Source organism: Gracilinanus agilis, chromosome 1 (genome assembly GCF_016433145.1).
Source record: "Gracilinanus agilis isolate LMUSP501 chromosome 1, AgileGrace, whole genome shotgun sequence".
In the NCBI taxonomy this organism is placed as follows: domain Eukaryota; kingdom Metazoa; phylum Chordata; class Mammalia; order Didelphimorphia; family Didelphidae; genus Gracilinanus; species Gracilinanus agilis.
Window position 1 is genome coordinate 189703584 of NC_058130.1, and position 22274 is coordinate 189725857.

At 38.5% G+C, this 22274-nt stretch overlaps 1 protein-coding gene across 2 annotated transcripts in view; it reads right to left on the minus strand.

Annotated features, from left to right (window-relative positions):
* The window catches only part of DOCK8 (dedicator of cytokinesis 8), a 225805-nt gene that overhangs the window by 21696 nt on the left and 181835 nt on the right, over positions 1-22274 (minus strand). For both annotated transcript variants that reach the window (XM_044659337.1, XM_044659328.1), the window contains 7 exons: positions 19363-19463; positions 15193-15385; positions 10605-10748; positions 8435-8566; positions 6966-7100; positions 3588-3677; positions 908-1144 (listed from right to left, as the gene is read on the minus strand). In XM_044659337.1, the coding sequence (XP_044515272.1) occupies positions 908-1144; positions 3588-3677; positions 6966-7100; positions 8435-8566; positions 10605-10748; positions 15193-15385; positions 19363-19463 (1032 nt within the window). The remainder of the gene's footprint in view (positions 1-907; positions 1145-3587; positions 3678-6965; positions 7101-8434; positions 8567-10604; positions 10749-15192; positions 15386-19362; positions 19464-22274) is intronic.

The window sequence follows — 22274 nt, forward strand, 5'->3', positions numbered from 1 at the left end:
AAGATTATTTTGGGTGAATCTTATTTCTATTATGGCAGCATGTCATTCCATTTGCAACTGGGAGAGTGATAGGACTGTTGTGAAGATCATAAGAGGAAATATAATGCCATATAACAATGCAATGTAATAAGTGCTTTGGAAAATGTACAAGTTCTCTATAAATAAGCAGAGTCAGCTCTAGTTATTACGCTTGGGCCTCTGACATTTCATTTCCCTTTTCAAGATTGTAGAGAATGATTCTTCCAATCCAACTTGAAGGTAAATTTCTGGTCAATAGGGTCTTAGTGGTTCACCTGTCATGGGCTAGTATAATCTTCCTCTCTGAAGAGTTATAACTTCAGTGGTAGAGGGGAAGCTCAGAGTGTCAAGAAAGCCTGATCCAGAATCAAACAAATCTTCTTCGTTTGTCCTGGCCTACAATGGTCCTACTGTTCAGTACTTGTTACACCAAGATCAGGACTGGACCTGTTATTTCACTGGTATAGAATTCCTGGTTTAGGGAACTCCCTCTATTAAATGTTACACAGCAATTTAAAAAAATTCAATAAGGAACATATGGCAGCTGTTCAATGTAAGTTTGCTATTGTTAACAAATAACAATTCTAATTCCAAAATCACCTACAGGAATTTATGTAACATAAGGAGCAGGAAGCACATATTTTGAGTGAATCTGGAGATTTGCTCCACTTTGGAAGTAAAAATATTTTTATATAGGAATTTGCAAAGACTCCCTCTTTACTTTCTTCTCTTTCTTTCTTTTTTTTTTTAATTGACAAATGGCCCAGAGAAACCAAAGACCAGATTTCAATCTGGAATTCTCTTCTGGAATCCCTCCTTTAAGCAGTTCCTTTCTAATTTTTCGATAGCTACATTTCCCAAAATTGCAGTTCATTGAGGGCGACATTACCTCTTCCTTTTGGATGACCTTGATTCTGGTCTTGATGTAAGGGAAGGCATGCATGGTAGTCAGGATGGTGTTTCTCCTGTATTGCTCATTCAGCTCCCCCCGGGGCCGTCCTTCCAGGGTGAAGGGGGTTGTATACATGAATCTTCGAAGGTTGAAATTCTTTTCAAAGTAGGTTACCCTGTCTTTCATCTCATACTCATCAAAATAGGGCTCCACAAAAGTGATTTGTATGTAGGCCTAAGGGAAGGGAGGAAAGGGGAGGGAGATGAGTCTCATTTTCCAACCACAGAAACAAATCATGACGAAGGAAGGGAACAGACATGCTGGGACACATCACTCAACAGGATCTCTTTGACTTCACTAAGGCTACAGCAGCACTGATGGCATCAAGTGGGAATTCAACCCCTCTCCAGGACCTCCTCTCCACACAAAAGTCAAAGCTTTCTTATTCAGAACTACTTTTCTTTCTTTTAAAAACTTTCACCAAAGAAATTTTAATTAAAAGTTTGGCTTTAAAATTATTCCCTAGGAAAACTAAATATTCAATATAGTAAAATTTTTTGTTATTTTATTTTAATAACAAATTTCTATATAAGTTTTCTGTAGTTATATGATCCAAATTGTCTACCTCTCTCCTTCCCCACTCCTGGAGCTGGCAAGCAATTCAACATGGGTCATACACATATTATCACACAAAACATATTTCCATATTATTCATTTTAAGTCAATAATCTCACAAAACCAAACCCCCAAAACACGTATCCAAATAAACAAGTGATAAATTATATGTTTTCATCTGCAATCTTATTCTAACAGCTCTTTGGTGGATAGTTTTTTTTTTTATAAGTCCCTCAGAATTGCTCTGGATCATTGCATTGCCATTAGTAGCAAAGTCTATCACATTTGATTGTTTCCCAATATTGCTGTTACTGTGTACAATTTTTTCCTGGTTCTGCTTATTTCACTCTGCATCAGTTTTCCAGCTCTTTCTGAAAGCATCTATTATTCCTCATAGCACAATAGTATTCCATCACCATCATATACCACAATCTGTTCAACCATTCCCAACTGAGGGACATCCCTTTAGTTTCTAATTCTTTGCCAGCACAAAAAGAGCAGCTGTAAATATTTTTGTACAACCTTTCTCATTTCTTTTTATCTCTTTGAGATAGTCTTAGTAGTGATATTGCTGGATCAAAAGGCATGCATTCTTTTATAGTCCTTTGAGCAAAGTTCCAAATCACCCTCAAGAATAATAGATTAGTCATAACTCTACCAGCAATGTATTAGTGTCCCAATTTTGCCACATCCTTGCTAACATTTATCAAAAAAAATAATAAATTTTATTTTTAAAAATTTATTTAATTAATTTAAAATATTTCTCAATGGTTACAGGATTCATACTTTCCCTCCCTTCCTCCCTTCCCCCTCCCAGAGCCAACAAAAAATTCCACTAGGTTTTATGTGTATCACTGTTCAAAACCTATTTCCATATTATTAATATTTGCAATAGAGCGATTGTTTAGTGTCAACATCCCCAATCAATAACCCCATCGACCCATGTGATCAATCATATGTTTTTCTTTTGTGTTTCTACTCCCACAGTTCTTCCTCTGAATGTGGATAACGTTCTTTCTCAGAAATCCCTCAGAATTGTCCTGGGTCATTGCATTGCTGCTAGTACAGAAGTCCATTACATTCAATTGTGCCACAGTGCATCAGTCTCTGTGTATACGGTTCTCCTGGTTTTGCTCCTTTCACTCTGCACTAGACCTCCAGGAATTGATGCAGAGTGAAAGGAATACATTTTAAATTTAAAAGTTCCAATGAAATATTCTACTAATGCTTTCATTCTTAAATTCTGACTGACAGCATTAGCAGGACAACTTTTCAGGAAACTTGGGTTCACTGTTTCCAGAAACAGGGTCAGTATGCTGTTAGTCAAGGCCTGGAAAAATCAGACAGGCAGGCAAACTGGTAAGTCATTGTCTTGTTTTTTTAAAGGTATATTTCAGGCAATTGTGAAGAATTATTCAAGTACTAGGAAACCTAGGCAAAATTTTAAAAAAAAAATCTTTTCTTTATCTCACCGTATGCATTTCTTTGGTTTTATATTATGTACATTTCTAAATTTCATAGCATAGGATCATAGATTTTGAGCTGGAAGATACCTAACAAGTCATTGAGCACAATCTCCTAGTTTTATAGATAAGGAAACTGAGGCTTGGGGAATATATCACTTGCTTAGCCCTTATAGCTTTTCTGCCTTGTAATTGATTCTTATTATTGATTAAAGAGAGATGGTAAGAGTTAAAAAACAAAACAAGAGATTTCAAAAGACCCATCACTCTAGGCTGCATATTTTTTTTTTTTTTAGGCTGCATATTTTACCAGATTAACAGCCTTTTCCAATCCTTACCTCCTTGACCAGTACTATAGTGACCCTGCACATACTAACAGTGAATTAAAGCTGCCTGAAGAGTAGTCCATCAGAATTCCACATTTGTATCAAATTGGAATTTTCCTGGAGTATGAATTTTAAGGCTTAAACTGATTTTTTTCTGGGTCCCAGGTAACAACTAAGGAATATAGGATACATTTAAAAGTTTCAGAGTCACATGCTAGCTGTCAGAATGGAAGGGTCTCAAGGATGATGCTGTTGTGCACCGCCATTCCATACCTTTTGAGGGTCCAACTTGGTTTTGTCCACTGGAGTAGAATCTTTAATTACTTCCACAAAATTTGCACCAAAGCATTGGCCATAAAATCCCTGGGGGAAAAAAGAAAAAATTTTTAAAATGCTGTTTTGACAAAATCTTTTTTTTCTCTTTTGGAAATGTAGGGCAAGGAGGTATAGGGTTGGGCAGCTTGGTAGTATAGTGGTTAGGGTGCTAGGCCTGGAGACAAAAGATCCTGAGTTTAAATTTGATCTCAGACACTTTTTAGCTGTGTGACTCTGGGCAAGTTACTTAACCGCCTCCCCCCACCCCTCATTGCCTAGTCCTTACTGCTTTTCTGCCTTGGAATCAATATTCAATATTGGATTCTAAGACAGAAGGTAAGAGTTTAAAAAAAAAAAAGGATAGGGTTTACATGGTGAACACTTGAACATGTGATAGTGAGATCACACTGGAACTAATGAGCAAGATTCAGGTTCAGGGCTTGCATCAGGCTAAAACAAAGAGAAGTCTTTTCCTGTCAACTGAGAAACTCATTTCTATTATAGGGATACTGTGGTCTCTAAATTGATTTAATTAATAATATTCACAGGGTGTGTTGCCACTGAACTCAGCTTCACTGATCCACACTATATAAACTCAGAGACCACCAGTCTTTTCTTGGGTTTTTATGGTGGTGTTGCTCTGCTGCCACTTTTTAATTCTCAGGATTGTTATTCTTTTTACATGTTCCCAGGATTATATTTTCTTTGAATTGTGCTCTATGCTTAATCTTTTTAGTGCAGCTGTGAAGTGTCAGAGGTGGGATTTGAACACAGCCTTGTGATCCTGGCAAATGTGGCAAACTGTAGCCCAAGATATAATCAGAAGTCAGTTCCATTCAATGCATCATGACATGGCAAACACTTATTAAATGCTTGCTCTATGCTAGCTAAAACTTTGAGGAAGCTATGATATTTAGATAAGACATAGTGGCTGGCTTCATGAAGTGTTACAATCTAGGAAGGGTTAAGACACATTCTTATTCACAGCCATAACAGGCATTATAGGACACAGATATAATACTTAATGATGTATGGTAAATGCATCAGCAAATTTCAAAACAAAGTTCTATGTGAGATCTAAGGAGGAAAGACTTTAATGGTAGAGATTAGGGAGAATTTTTAGAGAGAAAGCACTTGAATTCAGCTTCAGAAAATGGGAAGGAATTTAATCAAAAATCTCTGAGTGTCAATAGTAGAAACACTACAAAGTTGGAAGTAAAGAGTTCTAAATTTTAACTTCCTTCCTTCTTTCTTTCCTTCCTCTCTCCCTTTCTTTTTTCTTACTTATCTGACAGGTTTAAGTGACTTGTGCAGGATCACACAGCTAGGAAGTATCTAAGGCCATATTTGAACCCAGATCCCCCTGATTCCAGACCTAGCACTCTCTCCACATAGTTGCCCCCCCCATTCCAGCACTTTCATTGATTAACTGTTTGACTTTAAACAAATCATTTAATTTAAGACACAATTTACTTATGGATAAGCAAGTACAATAAACCCCTTGCCCAATTTCCCTGAAAGGGATAATATAAAGATCAATGACTCAACCTTGGAATTCTGAAAGACAAGTGCTATATAATATAAATTCAATGTATTCTTATATGGCAGCACATATACTATGTGTGCAGTGCTTAGGTTAATAATCAGAGAGTGTTCAGGAGCCTGTAAGTGAGAGCAATCTGAGGGTGTTTGGGCTTTTACCATGCTGTGCTCTGCTTTTGCTTTTTTATTCTCAGGATTATTATTTTTTATATATCCTCTGCATTAAGTTTTCTTTGAATTTTGTTCTATGCTCATTCTTTTTAGTGCAACTTTCAAGTGTCAGAGGAGGGATTTGAGCCCAGTTGTGTGATCCTGGCACATTAATTTGCTTCTTTGAGATTGTTTCCTCATCCATAAAATGAGTATAATACATATAAATAAAAATACAAGCATTTTATGAATCTTTAAGTGCAACAAAATGGGAAGTTTATCATCATCACCATCGTCATCATTATTCAGCTAGCCTTAGAGTCAAGAAAACCTAGAAGAGGTTCAAGTAAGTCAGCAAACATCTATTAAATGCCTACTATGTGCCAGGCACTGTGCTAAGCATTAGGATACAAAGAAATACAAAAAAAAAACAGTCCCTGCCTTTGAGAAACTGACAATCTAAAGCGGGGAGAAGGAGATAACACTGAAATAATTTTGTATAAAAGAGAGAAAAGAGGAGAAAATCAATAGAGGGAAAGTTTTAGAATTAAGAGAGGTTGGGAGCGAGTTCCTATAGAAAGTGGTCCTTTGACACAGTCTGGCTGTGTGACTCTGCTCAAGCCACTTCTCAGTTCCCCAGGTAACTCTCTAGAACAATATAATTTTTTTTAGCATTTTGGGCTTTTTAAATGTCAATTTTTCCTGTGCTTGATAAACATCAACTAAAATGGGCATTTCCATATTGTAGAGTAGAAAATAGAATAGAAAGATAGGATTCTCCTTTGAACCTACAAAATGCTATTGTGTACATCTTATTTTTCTTTTTAAGCATACAATAAATTCAATATTTAAGTTTCAAAACTATCTACAAGTTGCAGAACAGTTGCTGATCTGCTTTAATAAAGAGAGTTTCCACACTGGGAAGTTCCTACTTCAATAAAATAACAGTCCAAATCAAAAGAAAAAAAATGATTTCTCTAAGGCTTTCTTCACTACAGTCTTTCTTTAATGCCTCATCATGATGCAGAGGCGATTCCAAGTTCGCCAAGGATATGCCAGGAGGGTGCTAACTCTGGCAGGTCCCATCAAGCTGGAAAGGCTTCAAGTAAAATCCTGATGATGGATTATGTTCTCATTATTTGAGGACAACTCTGGAGTCTCTATATCAGAACTAGAGACACAAAGCAGAGATCAGAATCCCTCTTAAGACAAAACTATTTACCCAGGCAAATCATTGATTTAGCTTTGGTAAGATAATCACTTTGAAACTGAGGACTCTCTCACTGAATTTGGGAAAGGGTGGTTAAAAAAAAATCCCTGCAAATCATAAATATCTAGGAAAAGAACCTAAACAAGTGATATACACTTTCTGCTGCACACATTTTGACAACCAGACACTTGCCTCATGGAAAGAACTAGAGAAAGGGGTCATTCCAAATCTTGTTTCACCACCAACTGCCAGTGTTATTGCCAAAGGTCAGTATGGGAAGGTTTATATAAAAAAATCAGTGAAGCCAAGTCTATGGCCACTGGTGATTTTTTTTTTTAAAGCTATCTAGAAGGATGCTTTTTAAACTATTTCCCCTCTCCCTCCCTCAAGTAGGAAAGTTTTAGATGCCAAGCACAGAAAGTCAGTCTTCTTACCTCTAGTCTGTGTGAAATTTCTGGAAGCTTGGTAATCGCAGGCTCTTTGTAAACAAATTCCATTTCATCCAGATCTCCAAATTTGGAGCCATAGAAACCAACTCGGAAATAGGTTCCAAACATGCGCTTGTGACCCTGGTAAACAAAAGACAAGACTCCATACTTGTACTCTGGCTCTTCTCTGGTACAAAAAGGAGTAGTGTTCTTTAAGTTGCTACTACCATGATTTTTGGGGTAGCTCCATGGCACAGTGGTTAGGGTGCCAGACCTGAAATCAGGAAGATTCATCTTCCTAAGTGCAGATCTAGTTTTCTTGGGCAAGTTCCTTAATCCTGTTTGCCTCAGTTTCCTCATCTGTCAAATGAGCTGGATAAAGAAATGGCAAACCACTTCAGTATATTTGCCAAGAAAATTCCAAATGAGGTCAGAAAGAGTCAGATACTAAAAAATGATAACAAAAAAGGATCTTTGGAAATCATACAAAAGAAATGGCAAATCTTGGTTAGAAGTGTAACCAGGAATTCTTGAGCCTAAGATAAATTCATTTTAGCAGGGGCAGGGATGGGGAGGTGGCAGTAGCCAGTAGAGAGGATGGTTTAATTGAGGATGTCATTGCTCTGGGACTGAGCATTGTGGACCATAGCTCTTGCTGTCTGAGGTGGAAGAAGGTAGCCATGGAGTCTGGACCCTGAGCATGTTTGTTCTGAGGCAGTTTCAAAATGAAGTTAATATAGGTGGAACAGAGGACTAGGAGGTAGGGAGAAGGGACAGTGGTTGCTCCAGCTGAAGGGAGAAAGCATTCCATTTCCAGAGAGGAAGTGCAGGTGTACCTCAGGGAGTGGGTGTACTTCCTTTTCTCTCCTCAAAATGGTACTCTGGGGCAAAGAACTGATTGTCCCAGACTAGTTACATCTCTTGTTCTTTATTATAGTTCCAGTTCTAGTGTCATTGGGCAAAGTCACTTTCTTTTTGATCTTTAAGGTCTCTTGGAAAGTGTTAATATTCAAATCACATGAGCAATTTTCAAGTTTTCTTTGAACAACTTACAAAATGAATTATATGTCACATTGGGCTCTAATTAGCCCACCTCCCTCCTTTCACAATCTCTGGTATTATGTGAAGGAAAACTCTCTGGAAAAAGAAGAGAATTAATGATCTAGGGCAGGGGTCGGCAACCTTTTTGGCCATGAGAGCCATAAATGCCACATTTTTTAAAATGTAATTTCGTGAGAGCCGTACAGTGCTCACGGTGCGCTCCTGTAACAGCGCCTGAAAAAAAAAATTGACTTTATGGCTCCTGCAGAAAGAGTCATATCTGGCCCTCAAAAGAGCCAGCTATGGCTCGAGAGCCATACGTTGCCGACCCCTAATCTAGGGGATGAGACAGGAATGACCTTCCCTTTAGTGTTGGTGACAAAATACTGTGACCAGGTCAAAGGAGAGGTTGACAACAGATCTGTCCCAGGTACCTTGCTTATGATGTTATCAAAAGCCTTCTGCAGTTTATCATGAGTTGAAGTCAGCTTCCTAAAGTCTCGGTGAGCTTCCAATATGGGGATGACCAACTTGTAGACTTCATTGACAGTTTCATACAACCCTCCCTTATTAAAATAAAACATAAACAAAACAAAAACATTAAATATGATCCTTTAGAGGATCATCATCAAACAGTAGATTTAAAACATGTTGGTTTGCTATTGGAATCCTCAATGCATTACAATATTGAGAATGATGTTTAAATCTATTTTCTCCCTAGGCACCATTACAGATTATTTAAAAAAATATATTTTCTAATAAATATTCCAAGCTGTTTCTCTTCCTCCCTTTTTCCCTCCCAATCCCATACTAGAGAAGGACAACATTCGACACTCATTGAAACTATACAATACATAGTCCCACATATCAGTTCTTTCTCAGGAGGTAGATAGCATCTTCCTTCATAGGTCCTTTGTCATTAATCTGAATGTTCATATAACTCAGAACAGCTCAGTCATTTACATTTTTTTTTGAAAAATATAGATGTTACTATACACGATATTCTCGTTTCTGATTGTTACACTCTTCATTATTTTCATGCAAATCTTCCCATATTTTTCTAAAATCAACTTGCCCATCATTTCTTACAATAGTAGTAATCCATCACAATGACATACCATACCTTATTCAGCCATTCTCTAATTGATGGGCATCCCCTCGAGTTCTAGTTCTTTGCCACCAGCAAAGAGAATTGCTAAAAATATTTTAGAACATCCTATTATGTATTCTTAAGGATTCTTTTTTTGCCCAGACCTGTGATTTCACTGGTATGGGGGAACTCTTTGAGAAGAAACTACCAGAATAGAGAAGTTACTGTTGTGTAGCTTAGTCTTGGAGAATTTCCCAAGGTTCTGAAAAGTGAAATGAAAGTGTCCAGAATTGGGCAGCCAGGATGCATGAGAAATGGCCTTTCTGCCTCTGAGGCTATCTATTTACCTCCAGTAGATCACTCCCTTTGCCTCTTCTAAGAATTAGAGTGACCTAAATATGTGGAGAGAGTCTGCTATAGTGAAAAGCATTTTGGATTTGGAGTTGGAGACCTTGAGTTAGAATTTTGCCTCTACCATATATTCTGTGGTATGACTGGCCAAGACCCTTTATCTCTAATGGCCCCCATTCTTCATGAGTAAAAGGAGCGGATTGAGAGTGAGGTCTAGAGATGGGACCTCTATGTCCAAAAGATGGGACACCTCTAGGTCAGACCAAATCTGACCTCAGACACTTCCTATGTGGATGACCTTGGGCAAGTCACTTAACCCCCATTGCTTAACTCTTACCACTCTTCTGCCTTGAAACCAATACACAGTATGGATTCTAAGACAGAAGGTAAGGGTTTTTTTTTTTTTAATGTTAAAAAGGAAAAAATACTCTTTTTTTTGGAGAGAAAATAGATATGTGAATTGGGTAAAAAAAAAAGGAGAAATTAAGGGATATAAATAGGATCTGCTAAATTTAGTAAAGCTGTAAGAAATGGATGGGTCAGTCATTTGAGGGAGCTATTTTGGAACGGACGTTAAAGAACAGAGCAATAAATTATAATGTTTAGATATTTTTGTCTTGTTTTGAATTTAAATGATTCATTGGCTTGCCCACCTATCACCTATGCTGAAGGCCTAGTAAGGGTTGAATTAGGGGGCTGGGAGGTTCTGATTTTGAGACATATCTATAGAGTTTGGAGAGGACCTCTTTGTTAGCAAGGAAGTCTATTGTACTACCTCCCTTTTCCTTCTCAGATGTCTTGATGATTAGTCTCTAATATTCTGGGGGCTTGGTTGGGAATGAAGGAAAAGCAGGATGGTTGTATTAATTCATTGGGTAATCCCGGGGGCAAGTCATTTGACTTTGGCAAATATCATGTAATGATTTAACAAAACACTTTCTAAACCCTTGCAGAAAGGAGCCGGGGTTCAGTGGAATTTGCCAATGCTGTCCCCAGTCCCAGGTTAGCCCTCGCCTTAGCCTCTGGGATATGGTAACCAGGAGGCAGCTCTGAGCTCCGTACCAAGAAACCACATTCCCTCAACTGATAATGGACACTGCCTTCAAATTCTCAACATCAGGGCACCCTTGGGGAGGGGGGGCCCCCTTTCTTGTGCTGCTCACCGTGCTAAAAAGTTCAGCAGCCTGTTCCAACAGCCCAACGAGGCCACTCTCTGTGAAATATCTCCCAGAGCACACGCCATCCTCATCGGGGGACAAGATGTCGTCAGAAACTGCCGATTCCTCCAGGACGTTGGAAGAGATATTCTGAAACAAAGCGTGACATAAGCTGGAGGGGCTAATTGAGATGAATCAAGTTGAATGGAGTCAAGAGGCATTTACTAAGAGCCTACTATGCGCCAGGCCCTGCGCTAAGCACAATGCCAAAAGCAGTCCCTGCCCTGTGGGAGCTCATCCTCTAATGAGGGAGATAGCATGTAAACAACTAGGGCCTGATGGGATAATATCACAGATAATAATACAATATATATATATAATAGACAATAATAGGATAAGTTGAAGATAATCACAGAGAAGAGACTCTCACATAAGGAGGCATCAGAAAGATTTCTTGTAGGAGGTAAGACTTTAGCTGAGACTTGAAGAAAGCCAGGGAAGGCAGTTGGATAATTATAATTTTGTTTGTTACTAAGATTTTTGGGACATTTTATATATTTCCATGTTTTCCTGGTTTCCAGTTGGATAACTATATTATTATTTGTTACTAAGACTTTTAGGATTCTCTCTCAATTTCTATGTCTTCCTGGTTTCCAATTGGATAGCTATAATATTATTTGGCACTCAGCTCCAGGAGGGGGAAAAAAGGGAAGGAGGGAAATAATTTAGATCATATAACTTTGGAAAACTTATGTGGAAATTTGTTATTATATGTAATTGGTAAAACAAAATATGTTTATAATTTAAAAATATTATTTGGCACTAAGACTTTTTTGGGGCACCTGAATATTGCCAACTTTTCCCTGGTTTACAGTTGAATGGTTGTAACATTATTTGGTACTAAGACTTTTGGGACATCTTTTATCTGGTATGGGTAGTTGTAATGTTCTTTGTAACTAAGATTTTGGGGATATTCTATACATTGCTATGTTTTCTTGATTTCTAGTTGAACAGCTATAATATTATTTGGCACTAAGACTTTTTTGGGGCACCTGAATATTGCCACCTTTTCCCTGGCTTCTAGTTGAATAGCTTCAATATTACTTGACAGGATTGATGAAGAATGCCACCCTTACAGAGCATTGTGGTATTAATTACTTATTTATTACATATATTTTCCTTTAGCAAATTCTGTTTACTTATTAGCTCCTTGAGGGCAGGGACTGTCTTTTGCCTCTTTTTATATCTCTAGGGCTTAGTAAGAAGCCTGGCACATAGGAGGTACTTAACAAATGTTTATTGATTGGTTATTTATTTTTACACATTTATCTTTGAAACCACACTGTGGCTTAGGGTTTCTCTTGGAGATTCCTTATAAACTCTCAGAGCTGTTTTTAACCTAGCCATGCCTTTTCTTCCTTTGTGCTAAGTTTTGCACAGTTTTTCTCAGAATCAGAGGCAGCAGAATACTTGAGTTTCATAAAGAGTGAATTTAGCGGCCCAAAAGGAGAAGTCTGTGTTTGCACTCCACTTCCCTGGCCATAGCAGCTGGTAAGGAGAAAACAGAACTACACAGCCTGGTGCTACAGCCAGAGGAAAGGCATTCTGGGAGCATTTTCATGGCCTTGGAAACCTGGAAGGAAGGAGCAGAAATAGAATATAAAAACATCTCCAGGTCCACATTTGTGAAGGGGTTATTGCACCCTGAAGCCCAGAATTCCAGAGAGCTCAGCTTTGTGGAATTTCATGGCCCTAAACTCCTTTTTCCTCTACAGATTTTATTTAACTATAATTCATATTCCTTGGCTGACAATATATTTTTTGGAAGAAAATAAGATTGAAACAGAATGACTAAGAAAGTTACCACTACTATATTTTCTTGAGTAGAAAAAAAAGAATTGAGATCACCAACATCAATTTGAGTTGAATTTATTTCAAGGACTTTTGGGGAGCCCATGCTAAGAAACAGACAAGCGGGTACAATGAACTAGAGCTGCATTTCTTTGTCTTTCTTAGGACATGGGGATCTTGGATCTAGGGTCCAAGTGTCCCTAAGAAGTAGAGTGATGTAGCTAGGAAGTAAAGAATCTGTCTCTGAGAGTAGAGCTAGTGGAATGAGAAGATGACTGGACTTGGAATTAGAAGACTTGGGTTGAGGTCCCACCAAGTATGAAGAGTAACCAATTTCTTCATCTAGAAAAAGAAAATGATTAAAACATGAACTCTGCAGCTTTACAGGGTTGCTAGGAGGAAAATGCTTTGTAAATCTTAAAGGATTGCCTAAAAAGAGCTATTTTTATTATCTCTTCTTGTCTTGTAAACAAACCGTGAACTGGAAAAATTAATATACAACTTATAGGCCCAAAACAAGATATTAATATTTATGTGGGATGCTAAGACCATGGATAAAAGGTACCAAAGAAGTGGAAGGAACATCACGGCCAACTAAAATCTAATACAAAGAAGACATAATTTAGTTATAAAAATGGATTTCAGTGATGACTATCAGGGAATTGCAAAAGTATCTTATTTAAAATGCTCCTCCATGGTTACATCACTCAGATTACCTTCTTGGAAAGAGGAAAAAGAATGATAGGAGAAGAGGCTGTATCTAAGTCAAATTTGTGATTTTCATACTTATTTTATCTGACTCAAAAACTAATGTGAAAATTTCATGCTTTTTAATAATTTGGGGGGAGACAAATATTATAATTTTAAGATACATTTCTTTTTAAATATAATTTTATTTTTGAATATTTTTTCCGTGGTTATAGGATTCATGTTCTCTTCTCCCCTCTTGAAGCTGACAAGCAATTCCATTGGGTTATACATGTATTAAAAATATATTTCAGAGAAATTTCAGGTATAGAAGGCAAAATCCAAGGAAGAATAATTGGGGATATACTTGCTACCAAAAAGTACAGTGAAATTAGTAGCTGAGTTCTAAAACCATTGGGTCAGTTAGTATCCCGAAAGTTGGACAGTCTGTTAGCTTAGACAAATCCGATCTTTCTGATTCTTTAACAGTAAAGTGGAGACGATATGGCCCCGTGTGGAGAACAACCTAGTCTTCCAAGTCTATAACCCAGATAAAACAGAGCTGGTGTAAATAAGGATAATAGATGATTCCGAGACTACTGGCTAAAGAGAGGTATGTTATATACAAAGGAGTTGTTGTCATCGGATCCTTCATGACTTCAGTGAGATTCCACTCTAAAGATGCTCATGAGAAATAGTGCATATAAAATAGGTTTTGTTTCTTCCTAATCATACTAAATCATAGGGCATGCCTGACCTCGAAGCAGGTTCTTGACCCAGTTTACAGGTATAGCCGACAGGAACTGCTACACTAAATAGAAGGTAGAAATCATTCTTCAGGTCCCTAAAGATATATCATGAGAACAACCTAGAAAGAGTATTGGCTTCTACCTTCAGTTTTTTCTTGTTAGACCAATTTGGCTTAAGCTGCATCTGAGGGCAGGTGGAAGGTGGAAGGGAAGCTAAAAGAAAGGGTGTATGGGAAAATATTTCCCTAAAGTTTGGAAAGTACTTTTGTAAGGATGACAAATTCTATGCTATAACAAACATGAACATTTATATGCTGTTTTAAGACTTGGAGAGCACTTTATATATTTATATATACTTAAAAATATATTTATGTAAATAATAGATAATATATTGATATATATTTATAGACAAATAATAGATAATATATTAATATATATTTATATATTAAGGATCTCATTCAATCCTCCTAATAATCCTATAAAGTAGGTACTATAATTGTCCCTATTTTTATAGATAAGGAAACTGAGGCAGAGAGCTTAAGTGACTTGTGAGTTATACAGCTATTTAGTGTCTTGGGCAAGATTTGAAATCAAATCTCCTTAATTATACCATCATTAATAGTTATTACTCTGAAGTTTCATCATCTAATAGTGGAGACCCTGGACTCTCAGAGAGGAATTCAGAAAAGCATTAAGCTGAAGGTCCTCCCAAGTTTTTAAAGGCCTGGGGCCAGTCCTAGGACAAGGTCCTATGTTTGTTTTTTAGGGAAGATCTGAGTTCAAACCTCAGACACTTACTATGTGACCTTGGGTAAGTCCTTTAACCTGTTTATCTCAGTTTCTTCATCTGCAAAATGAGTTGAAGAAAGAAATGACAAACTATTCCAATATCTTTGCCAAGAAAATCCCCCAAAAGGGGTCATGAAGAGTGAGATATAATTGAAAAAAATCACGGAACAACAAATTAGAGAGGCCAAAGGGCTGGCCACTAGGTAGTGAATTCTTTTTCGGTCATGGCAACCTTTGAAAATTGTCTACTCAGGCACAAAAAAGGGCACAATCTGTTTTCCCATATGGAAAATGCTAACACCTAGGAAATCACACATCTTTACGATCTGAGCAGTGAAGAAGTCAACGATATTTTTATAACTAAGTAGAAAAGAAAAGAAAATCAATTCCTTCAAGAAAGCCACATGCTTCATTTTCTATTTGTAAATGATTTGGAACCCCCAAGGGGTAACTGGGAAGTCAAGTTGTGAAAGAGGCAACCAAAGGGTGCCATCCCAAGACGCAGATGGGATCCCTACCTGGAAGCTCACGCTCCCCACCGGCAGGTAGCAGTGGTCCTCCAGCATGCTCAGGTACTCGGCGACCAGGGCCGCCGCGTGGACCAGGCACATGGCTGCCTCCGTGTAGCATTTCTTCTTAGAGTGTTTTTCTGCCATGTTCTGAAGCCAGGTCAGCCTCAGATCAGGAGATGTCTGATATCCTTTGGCAATCCTGAAGACAGAATGGGGGAGAAATGGTTTTGACAGTAAGAAGATGGATGTTTCCAGTTCTTTCCATATGCATTGTGTTCTTTTTTCTTTGCCAGGAATTTCCCAAATAAATCCAGGAGATGAGAGAGGAGAAAATCAGCACTCCAGATGATTTACTCATTTGTGTGTGTGTGTGTGTGTGTGTGTGTGTGTGTGTGTGTGTGTGTGTGTGTGTATTTGTATTAGACTAGAAATGGCATCTCGAAAAAGCCAGCCTGGAGAAAAGACTTTTCTGAGATTAGGTTTATACTTGCTCCTTCTGTGTTCTCTCAAATTATTAGAAGATGAATGTATTACTCATTTTGACCCTGTCTTTGTGGCAAAAACATTCCCTAGTGCAGAGGTGTCAAACGTACTTCTCTGCTATTTGGCACACCCAAGCGTGGCCAAAACCAGATTAAGAAATAATTAGGAAATAGGTAACAAAATAAATAAAAATACAATAAAACACAGACAATATGATATGTAAAGACTAAGTCAATATGCGGCTCACAGAAGTCTTATGCATGATTGAGTGGTATCCTTTCCTTCCTATATGAATTGGATACCACTGTCCTAGAGTATGTGATCCACTCTCCACCTTGCAAAAAGGTTAAATAATTCAGTTTTGGTTTTTTTTAGCCCTTATTTTCTGCCTTGCAATTAAGGCAGAAGAGTGGTAAGGGCTAGGGAATTGGGGTTAAATGCTTTGCCCAGGATCACACAGACAGGAAGTGTCAGAAACCAGATTTGAACCCAGGTCCTTCCAACTCCAGGCTTGGCGCTTTAATCTACTGTGCTACTTACCTACCCCTGAATAATTAAGTTCTAAACACAGAAAACTATAATTTCTAATATAAAATTATTTTTTTCTGTATGTAATTATATCAAAGCAATGCCTCCCCCCTCAATTGGATCTCTGTCATCTCTCTTTTTTTTTTTCTTTTTAAAAATTCTTATCTTCTGACTTAGAGTCAATACTGTGTATTGGTCGCAAGGAAGAAGAGTGGGAAGGCCTAGGCAAAGGGGGTTAAGTGACTTATCCAGGATCACACAGCTAAGGAATTTCTAAGGACACATTAGAACCCTGTCTCTAGGCCTCAATGTCTATTCACTGAGCCACCTAGCGGTCCCCTCTCTGTGATCTCTTGCATCATCTCCTCCCAAATTTTCTCATGCTTGAAATCTCTTCCTTCCTACCTCAAGTCTCTCCATACTCTTCATCCATTTAAATATTGCTTCTAGATTAATTTTCCCATCACACAGGTCTGACCTGTGTTATTTCACTACTTAAAAACCTTTGCTAGCTCTTCACGGCCTCCTGAATAAACGGCAAACTTTTTAGCCTGAACTTAAGTTTCCCCCATCCTTTGCTTTTTTTTTTTTTTTAAACCCTTACCTTCTGTCTTGGAATCAACACTGTGTATTGGCTCCAAGGCAGAAGAGAGGTAAAGGTAGGCAATGGGGGTCAAGTGACTTGCCCAGGGTCACACAGCTGGGAAGTGTCTGAAGCCAGATTTGAACCTAGGACTTCCCATCTCTAGGCCTGGCTCTCCATCCACTGAGCTACCCAGCTGCCCCCTACTATCCTTTGCTTTGAGATCGCCCTGCCCTCACTTCTACGTGCACCGTGTCTCTCTCAGAATTAGAGGCAGGGACACGTTCTGTGCTTCCCCAGGGTGGTGCCTTCACTGGGAACTGGAATGTCCTATCCTCTGCCCATCCCATCACGTCTGTTCAAATATCACCTCCACCATGAAGACTTCCTCGCTTCCCTTTGCTGGAAAGATCCCGCCTTGCTTTGATGCCGAAGCACTCTGTACTCCGTGTGTGTCCTGAACATATTCTGATATTCTGTATTAGATTTGCCCACAAGCTATGGGAATAGATGATGCTCTTTGAGTGGCAGTATCACTTAGTGAATAGAAAACCAGCCTTGGAGCAGGAAGACCTGGCAAACTTCACCTGGAACCCACAGGTGATCTGGGCTAACTTCTCAGCGCCTCAGGCAACAATTTGAGGTAATAAATGGCAGAGAACATGCAGACCTGCACGGATAGAGGGAGTTTCCTTATCTTGGAGGCCCCTATTTCAATGTAGTCACTGGGCTAGACTTCTTTATCTTATTGATATAAATGCCTTCTATTTATGGACTACAAGTTGTTGAGTCATTTTTCAGTTCTGTCTGACTCTCTGGGAGCCCATTTGGGGTTTTCTTGGCAAACACACTGGAGTAGTTTGCCATTTCCTTCTCCACCTCATTTTACAGATGAGGAAACTGAGGCAAACAGGGTAAAGGGACTTGCCCAGGGTCACACAGCTAGGAAGCCTCTGAGGCCGGATTTGAACACTGGAAGATGAGTCCTTCCTGGTTTCAGGCTCGCCATTTTATCCACTGGGCCACCAAGCTGCCCTTACTACAAAACTCTGTCCTGTTTATCTTTATATCTCTACCTGTACCAAGTACTATGCATTATACATTAAAAAGTATTTTTTGGTCCAGACTTATGATTTTATTGAGGAACTTGAAGGCCTCAGTAAGCAGTGCTAAGGACAAGGTTCAGTCTTCACTTCACCGGTCACTGGTCACTGGGTGACCACGGGCAGATCATTTTAACTCTACGTGACCCAGGCAACTTTCTAAGAGAGACATTAAGATGGCAACTGCCTTATACACTGCAGACAGCATCCCAGATTCGGGTTTCATCTCTTCTATTTATTTCCCAGGTGACCATAAGTATGTGACCTCACCTTCATAGGCCTCAGCTTCTTCATCTATAAAATGGGAGTTGAACTGAGAGTCTCTAAAATCTCTTTTGGCTCTAACTCTACCATCTTAAGATCCTAATTGTTTTGTGAAGATGGGATAGAATATATCAAATAACTAATATGGATATAAGTTTAAAAAAAAAGGGGGGGGGGGCAGCTGGGTGGCTCAGTGGATGGAGAGTCAGGCCCAGAGATGGGAGGTTCTGGGTTTAAATCTGGCCTCAGACACTTCCCAGCTGTGTGACCCTGGGCAAGTCACTTGACCTCCATTGTCTAGCCCTTACCACTCTTCTGCCTTGGAGCCAATACACAGTGTTGATTCTAAGGGGAAGGTAAGGCTTTAAAAAAGAAAGATAAGTCATCTCTCCTTAACAAATAGAATCAGGCTGACTTTGTTCTATATTAGATCAATGTTCTGAAAAACTGGATGGAAATTTAATTTATAAAAACTAGAATCATACTGAATACCAGGAGAGCTAGTTTGTAGAGGATATGGCTAATTCTATTTTTGTAAAACAAAGTCACTTTCATTTGCTGTTTTGCAAGTGGTTGTTTTATTGGTAGAGAATTACTGTTGAGGAAACTTTCTTTATCAAAGTGAATCCACACCTGATTGGCAATCTACAGCCTTAGGGTGGTCTAAGGCACTGAGAGATTAAGACACTTGCCTAGAGTTGCACTGCCAGTAGTGTCAGAAGCAGGAATGGAACCCACAGGTCTAAGTGACTTTGAGGATGGCTCTTTTGCCATAATGCCATTCTTGCTTACTTTTCAAAGTTAGAATTTCATAATTAGGGTCTTTTAAGAGTAGAGCATACCTGTAAATTTAATCCCCTGATTTCTTTTATTGAAATTGTTTTAAAATTTACTCCCAAATTTACAGATGTCTGGCAATAAGATGTTAAAAAAAAAGTGGTGACAGATTCATTAGTGATATAACTCTGTGTACTGGATAGAGCACTGGACTTGGTTTCAGGAGAATCTGAGTGTGAAGCCTGTATCATGTACTAATTAACTGTGTGACTCCAGTCAAATCATTTAATCTCTTAAAATGGGCCTTGGTTTCCTCATCTGTAAAATCAAGGGGTCATACTATGGTTTTTATGGTCTTTTCCAATTTGAAATATATAGCCCTCCAATTATAAATCTGGTATAAATACCAGATGCCCAATGTACCCTTTTTCATTTTACCTATACATGAGATCCATGAGCATCTCCGGATCTTCCTGAAACTCTCTCATTTTCACTGTGTCAGACAGAATGCTGTTGAGGTTGCAGAGAAGTTCTTCCACCTGCAGCAGGACCAACATTACAATAGTTCTCAGAAATCACATTGTAGCCCCAGGCCTAGGTACTTACTGACTTTGTGAGGAACAAACATGGATTTAACTTGAGTTTTATTGCCGTAACATGGAAGTGAGATGCTTGGGAAGAGAAGAAGTGGAACATCCATTATAGAAAGAATCTGACTTGGGAGAGAAAATGCTGAGGATGAAACTTACTGCCCATAAAGGGACTGTGAGTCTCTAACAAGTGATAGCTTGTTAGATTTTCTACTTACCATTAATTATAGTTGATGGTTAAAAAGAAAACAAAACAAAGAAAATGGGATCACTCTCTCCTATGTCATCCAGCAAAATTAACAAACTGTCTTGGGGTCTTGTTAAGACAATGGCCCAAGGAACCTCCTCAGCTCTGCCTGTACAATTTCTTGTAATGGAAATTCTCTTTTCTCCTCCTCCTCCTCCTCCTCTTCCTCCTCCTCCTCTTTCTCCTCTCTCTCTCTCTTTTTTTTTGCTTTTGTTTTCATGTAGAAATTCATTTAGGCAAGTAGTAAGTAGTTATAAAACAAATTTGTGACCATTGATAATTAAAGGTCCAAGTTCTTTGCTTTCCCATTTAGCAAGTGGACTAAAATACGAGGAATCACAATATATACAAGTTTAAAAGATTACTTAGTTATTATCTTCCTCCTTTTTATCTTCCTCTTCCTTGTCCTCCTCCTCCTCTTCCTTAACTCTTCCACCACATTCTCTATTGAACTTCTAGCCATCCTCCAAGGACAGGCTATAGTAGCAAGAACTTTGAGTTAGGAATTGAATCCTAATTATGATATTTATTAGCTCTATGCCTATGGGCAAGTTACTTAACTTATCAACAAGTTATTGAGCCTTCATTTCCTTATTTGCAAAATGGGGCTAATAATACCTGTACTCAATACCCCACAGGGTTGTGAAGAAAGTGCTTTGTAGAATTTATATGCAATTTAAATGAATTTTTTATGATTTCCCCTCCAGTTGGAAATGATCTTTTCTTTGCACCCATATCTATCCCATATCTCTCATATTCTAGTCTGCATTTAGTGTTATTATATAACTATTGCACATTCTCACAGATAGAGACAGGGACTGTTATCTAAGTTGCCTTTGTATGTCCCTTTGCATTTATGCATTGAAGGCGCTTTAATGCATGGTTATGGAGTGTTGAAAATAAACCACGCTCTAAAAGGTACCATACCATCAAAGACTGGGACTGGAAAGGACATGAGAAAAGCGAGGATGAACCATTCTAGGCACACTGCTAAGCAGGGGCTAATTATGATCAAGAGGAGGCAGCTAGATGGGGCTGTGAATGTTACTTCTGCAGCAACCTCCCTGAATAAACTTATTTTTCTAGGGCTTCCAATTGCCCCTATGTTCATTCATGAAGGTCCAACAAGGAGAAGTCACAGGAATCCATGGCCTACTGCCTTCCTTCAAAGTCTCACCTAAAATCCTGTCTTCTACAGGGAAGTCTTTCCCAACCCTTCTTAATTCTCATCTTCCCTCTCTTAATTATTTCCTAAATATTCTGTATTTAGCTTTATCTTTGCTTGTCTTTATTAGATTATGAGCTCCTTGAGGGCAGGGCTGTCTTTTGCTACTTTTTTGCATCCTCACTGCTTAGCATAGTACCTGGCACATAGTAGGTAAATTAATAAATGCTTATTGTCTGACTGACAGATCACAACACTAGTATGAAAAGACTCTATAAGAAGGGTAGGTTCTAAGCCTAGGTAAAGAATAGGGCACCTTTATGAGCTCATTTGAGGCCCGTTGAAAAGTACTGGCTCTGAACCCCAAATACATTGTTTAAAATTTCAAGCATTCATTATTCTAGATATTGAGGACTTTTTGAAGGTCAAAGTTAAATTGAGAATTGGTTATTTGGGAGGGTGTGATATACTAGCCTCCATTAAAATCTTAGTTGGAATATACTGTCTCATTTGTTTGAAGAAAGCAGGAGCCTGAGGGAACGGGATGGAAAAGATTTGTTGAGGGGTAATGAAAATGCAGGGAACACTGTCAGGAAGGGAATCCGTTGCAGCCCTAAGTAGGGCACCATGAGGCAGCATAACGTGCTGGGCACTGGGAGGAGGGAGGCACACCAAAGGGATGGACAGTGGGTCACTAAAAAGGCATTGGGATATGTTACAAGGAAGGGCTTGTATTATGGGGGAAAGAGGGAGATTTAGGGGAGAATGAATGGATGAGTAGTGATGCCAAAAAAAGATTATAAAAAAAAGGATGGTAATAGAACATTTAAAAAAATATACAGAAGTAAAAGGAAGAGCAGAAGGGAATATGCAAGCCGGATGGTTTTGTTACTATCATGGTGAGTATCAACCCTCAAACCATATATAGTAGAATTTCACACTTTTAGGTACAATGTTTTCTCTTTTTCTGTTCTTTATCATTTTAAATGTTCATGTCTTTTGCAAGCAATTTATTAAGGTGGTGGGTGAGGGTACACGAACATGCCACCTACTTTTAAATTTTACCTAGCACTCATTTAGAAACTCTATTATCCATTGAACTCCTTTTTTCTTTTAAATTGTTATGACCCATTTTAGAATCAATAGTGTATTGGTTCCAAGGCAGGAGAGAAGTAAGGGCTAGGCAATGGTAGTTAAGTGACTTGCCCAGGGTCACATAGCTTGGCAGGATCTGAGACCAGATCTGAACTCAGGTTTTTGCAGGGCACTATCCACTGTACCATCTTGCTTCACCTTTAAGGAAGATTGGGTAAAAATCCAGTATCACTTTTTTAAAAAACCCATATCT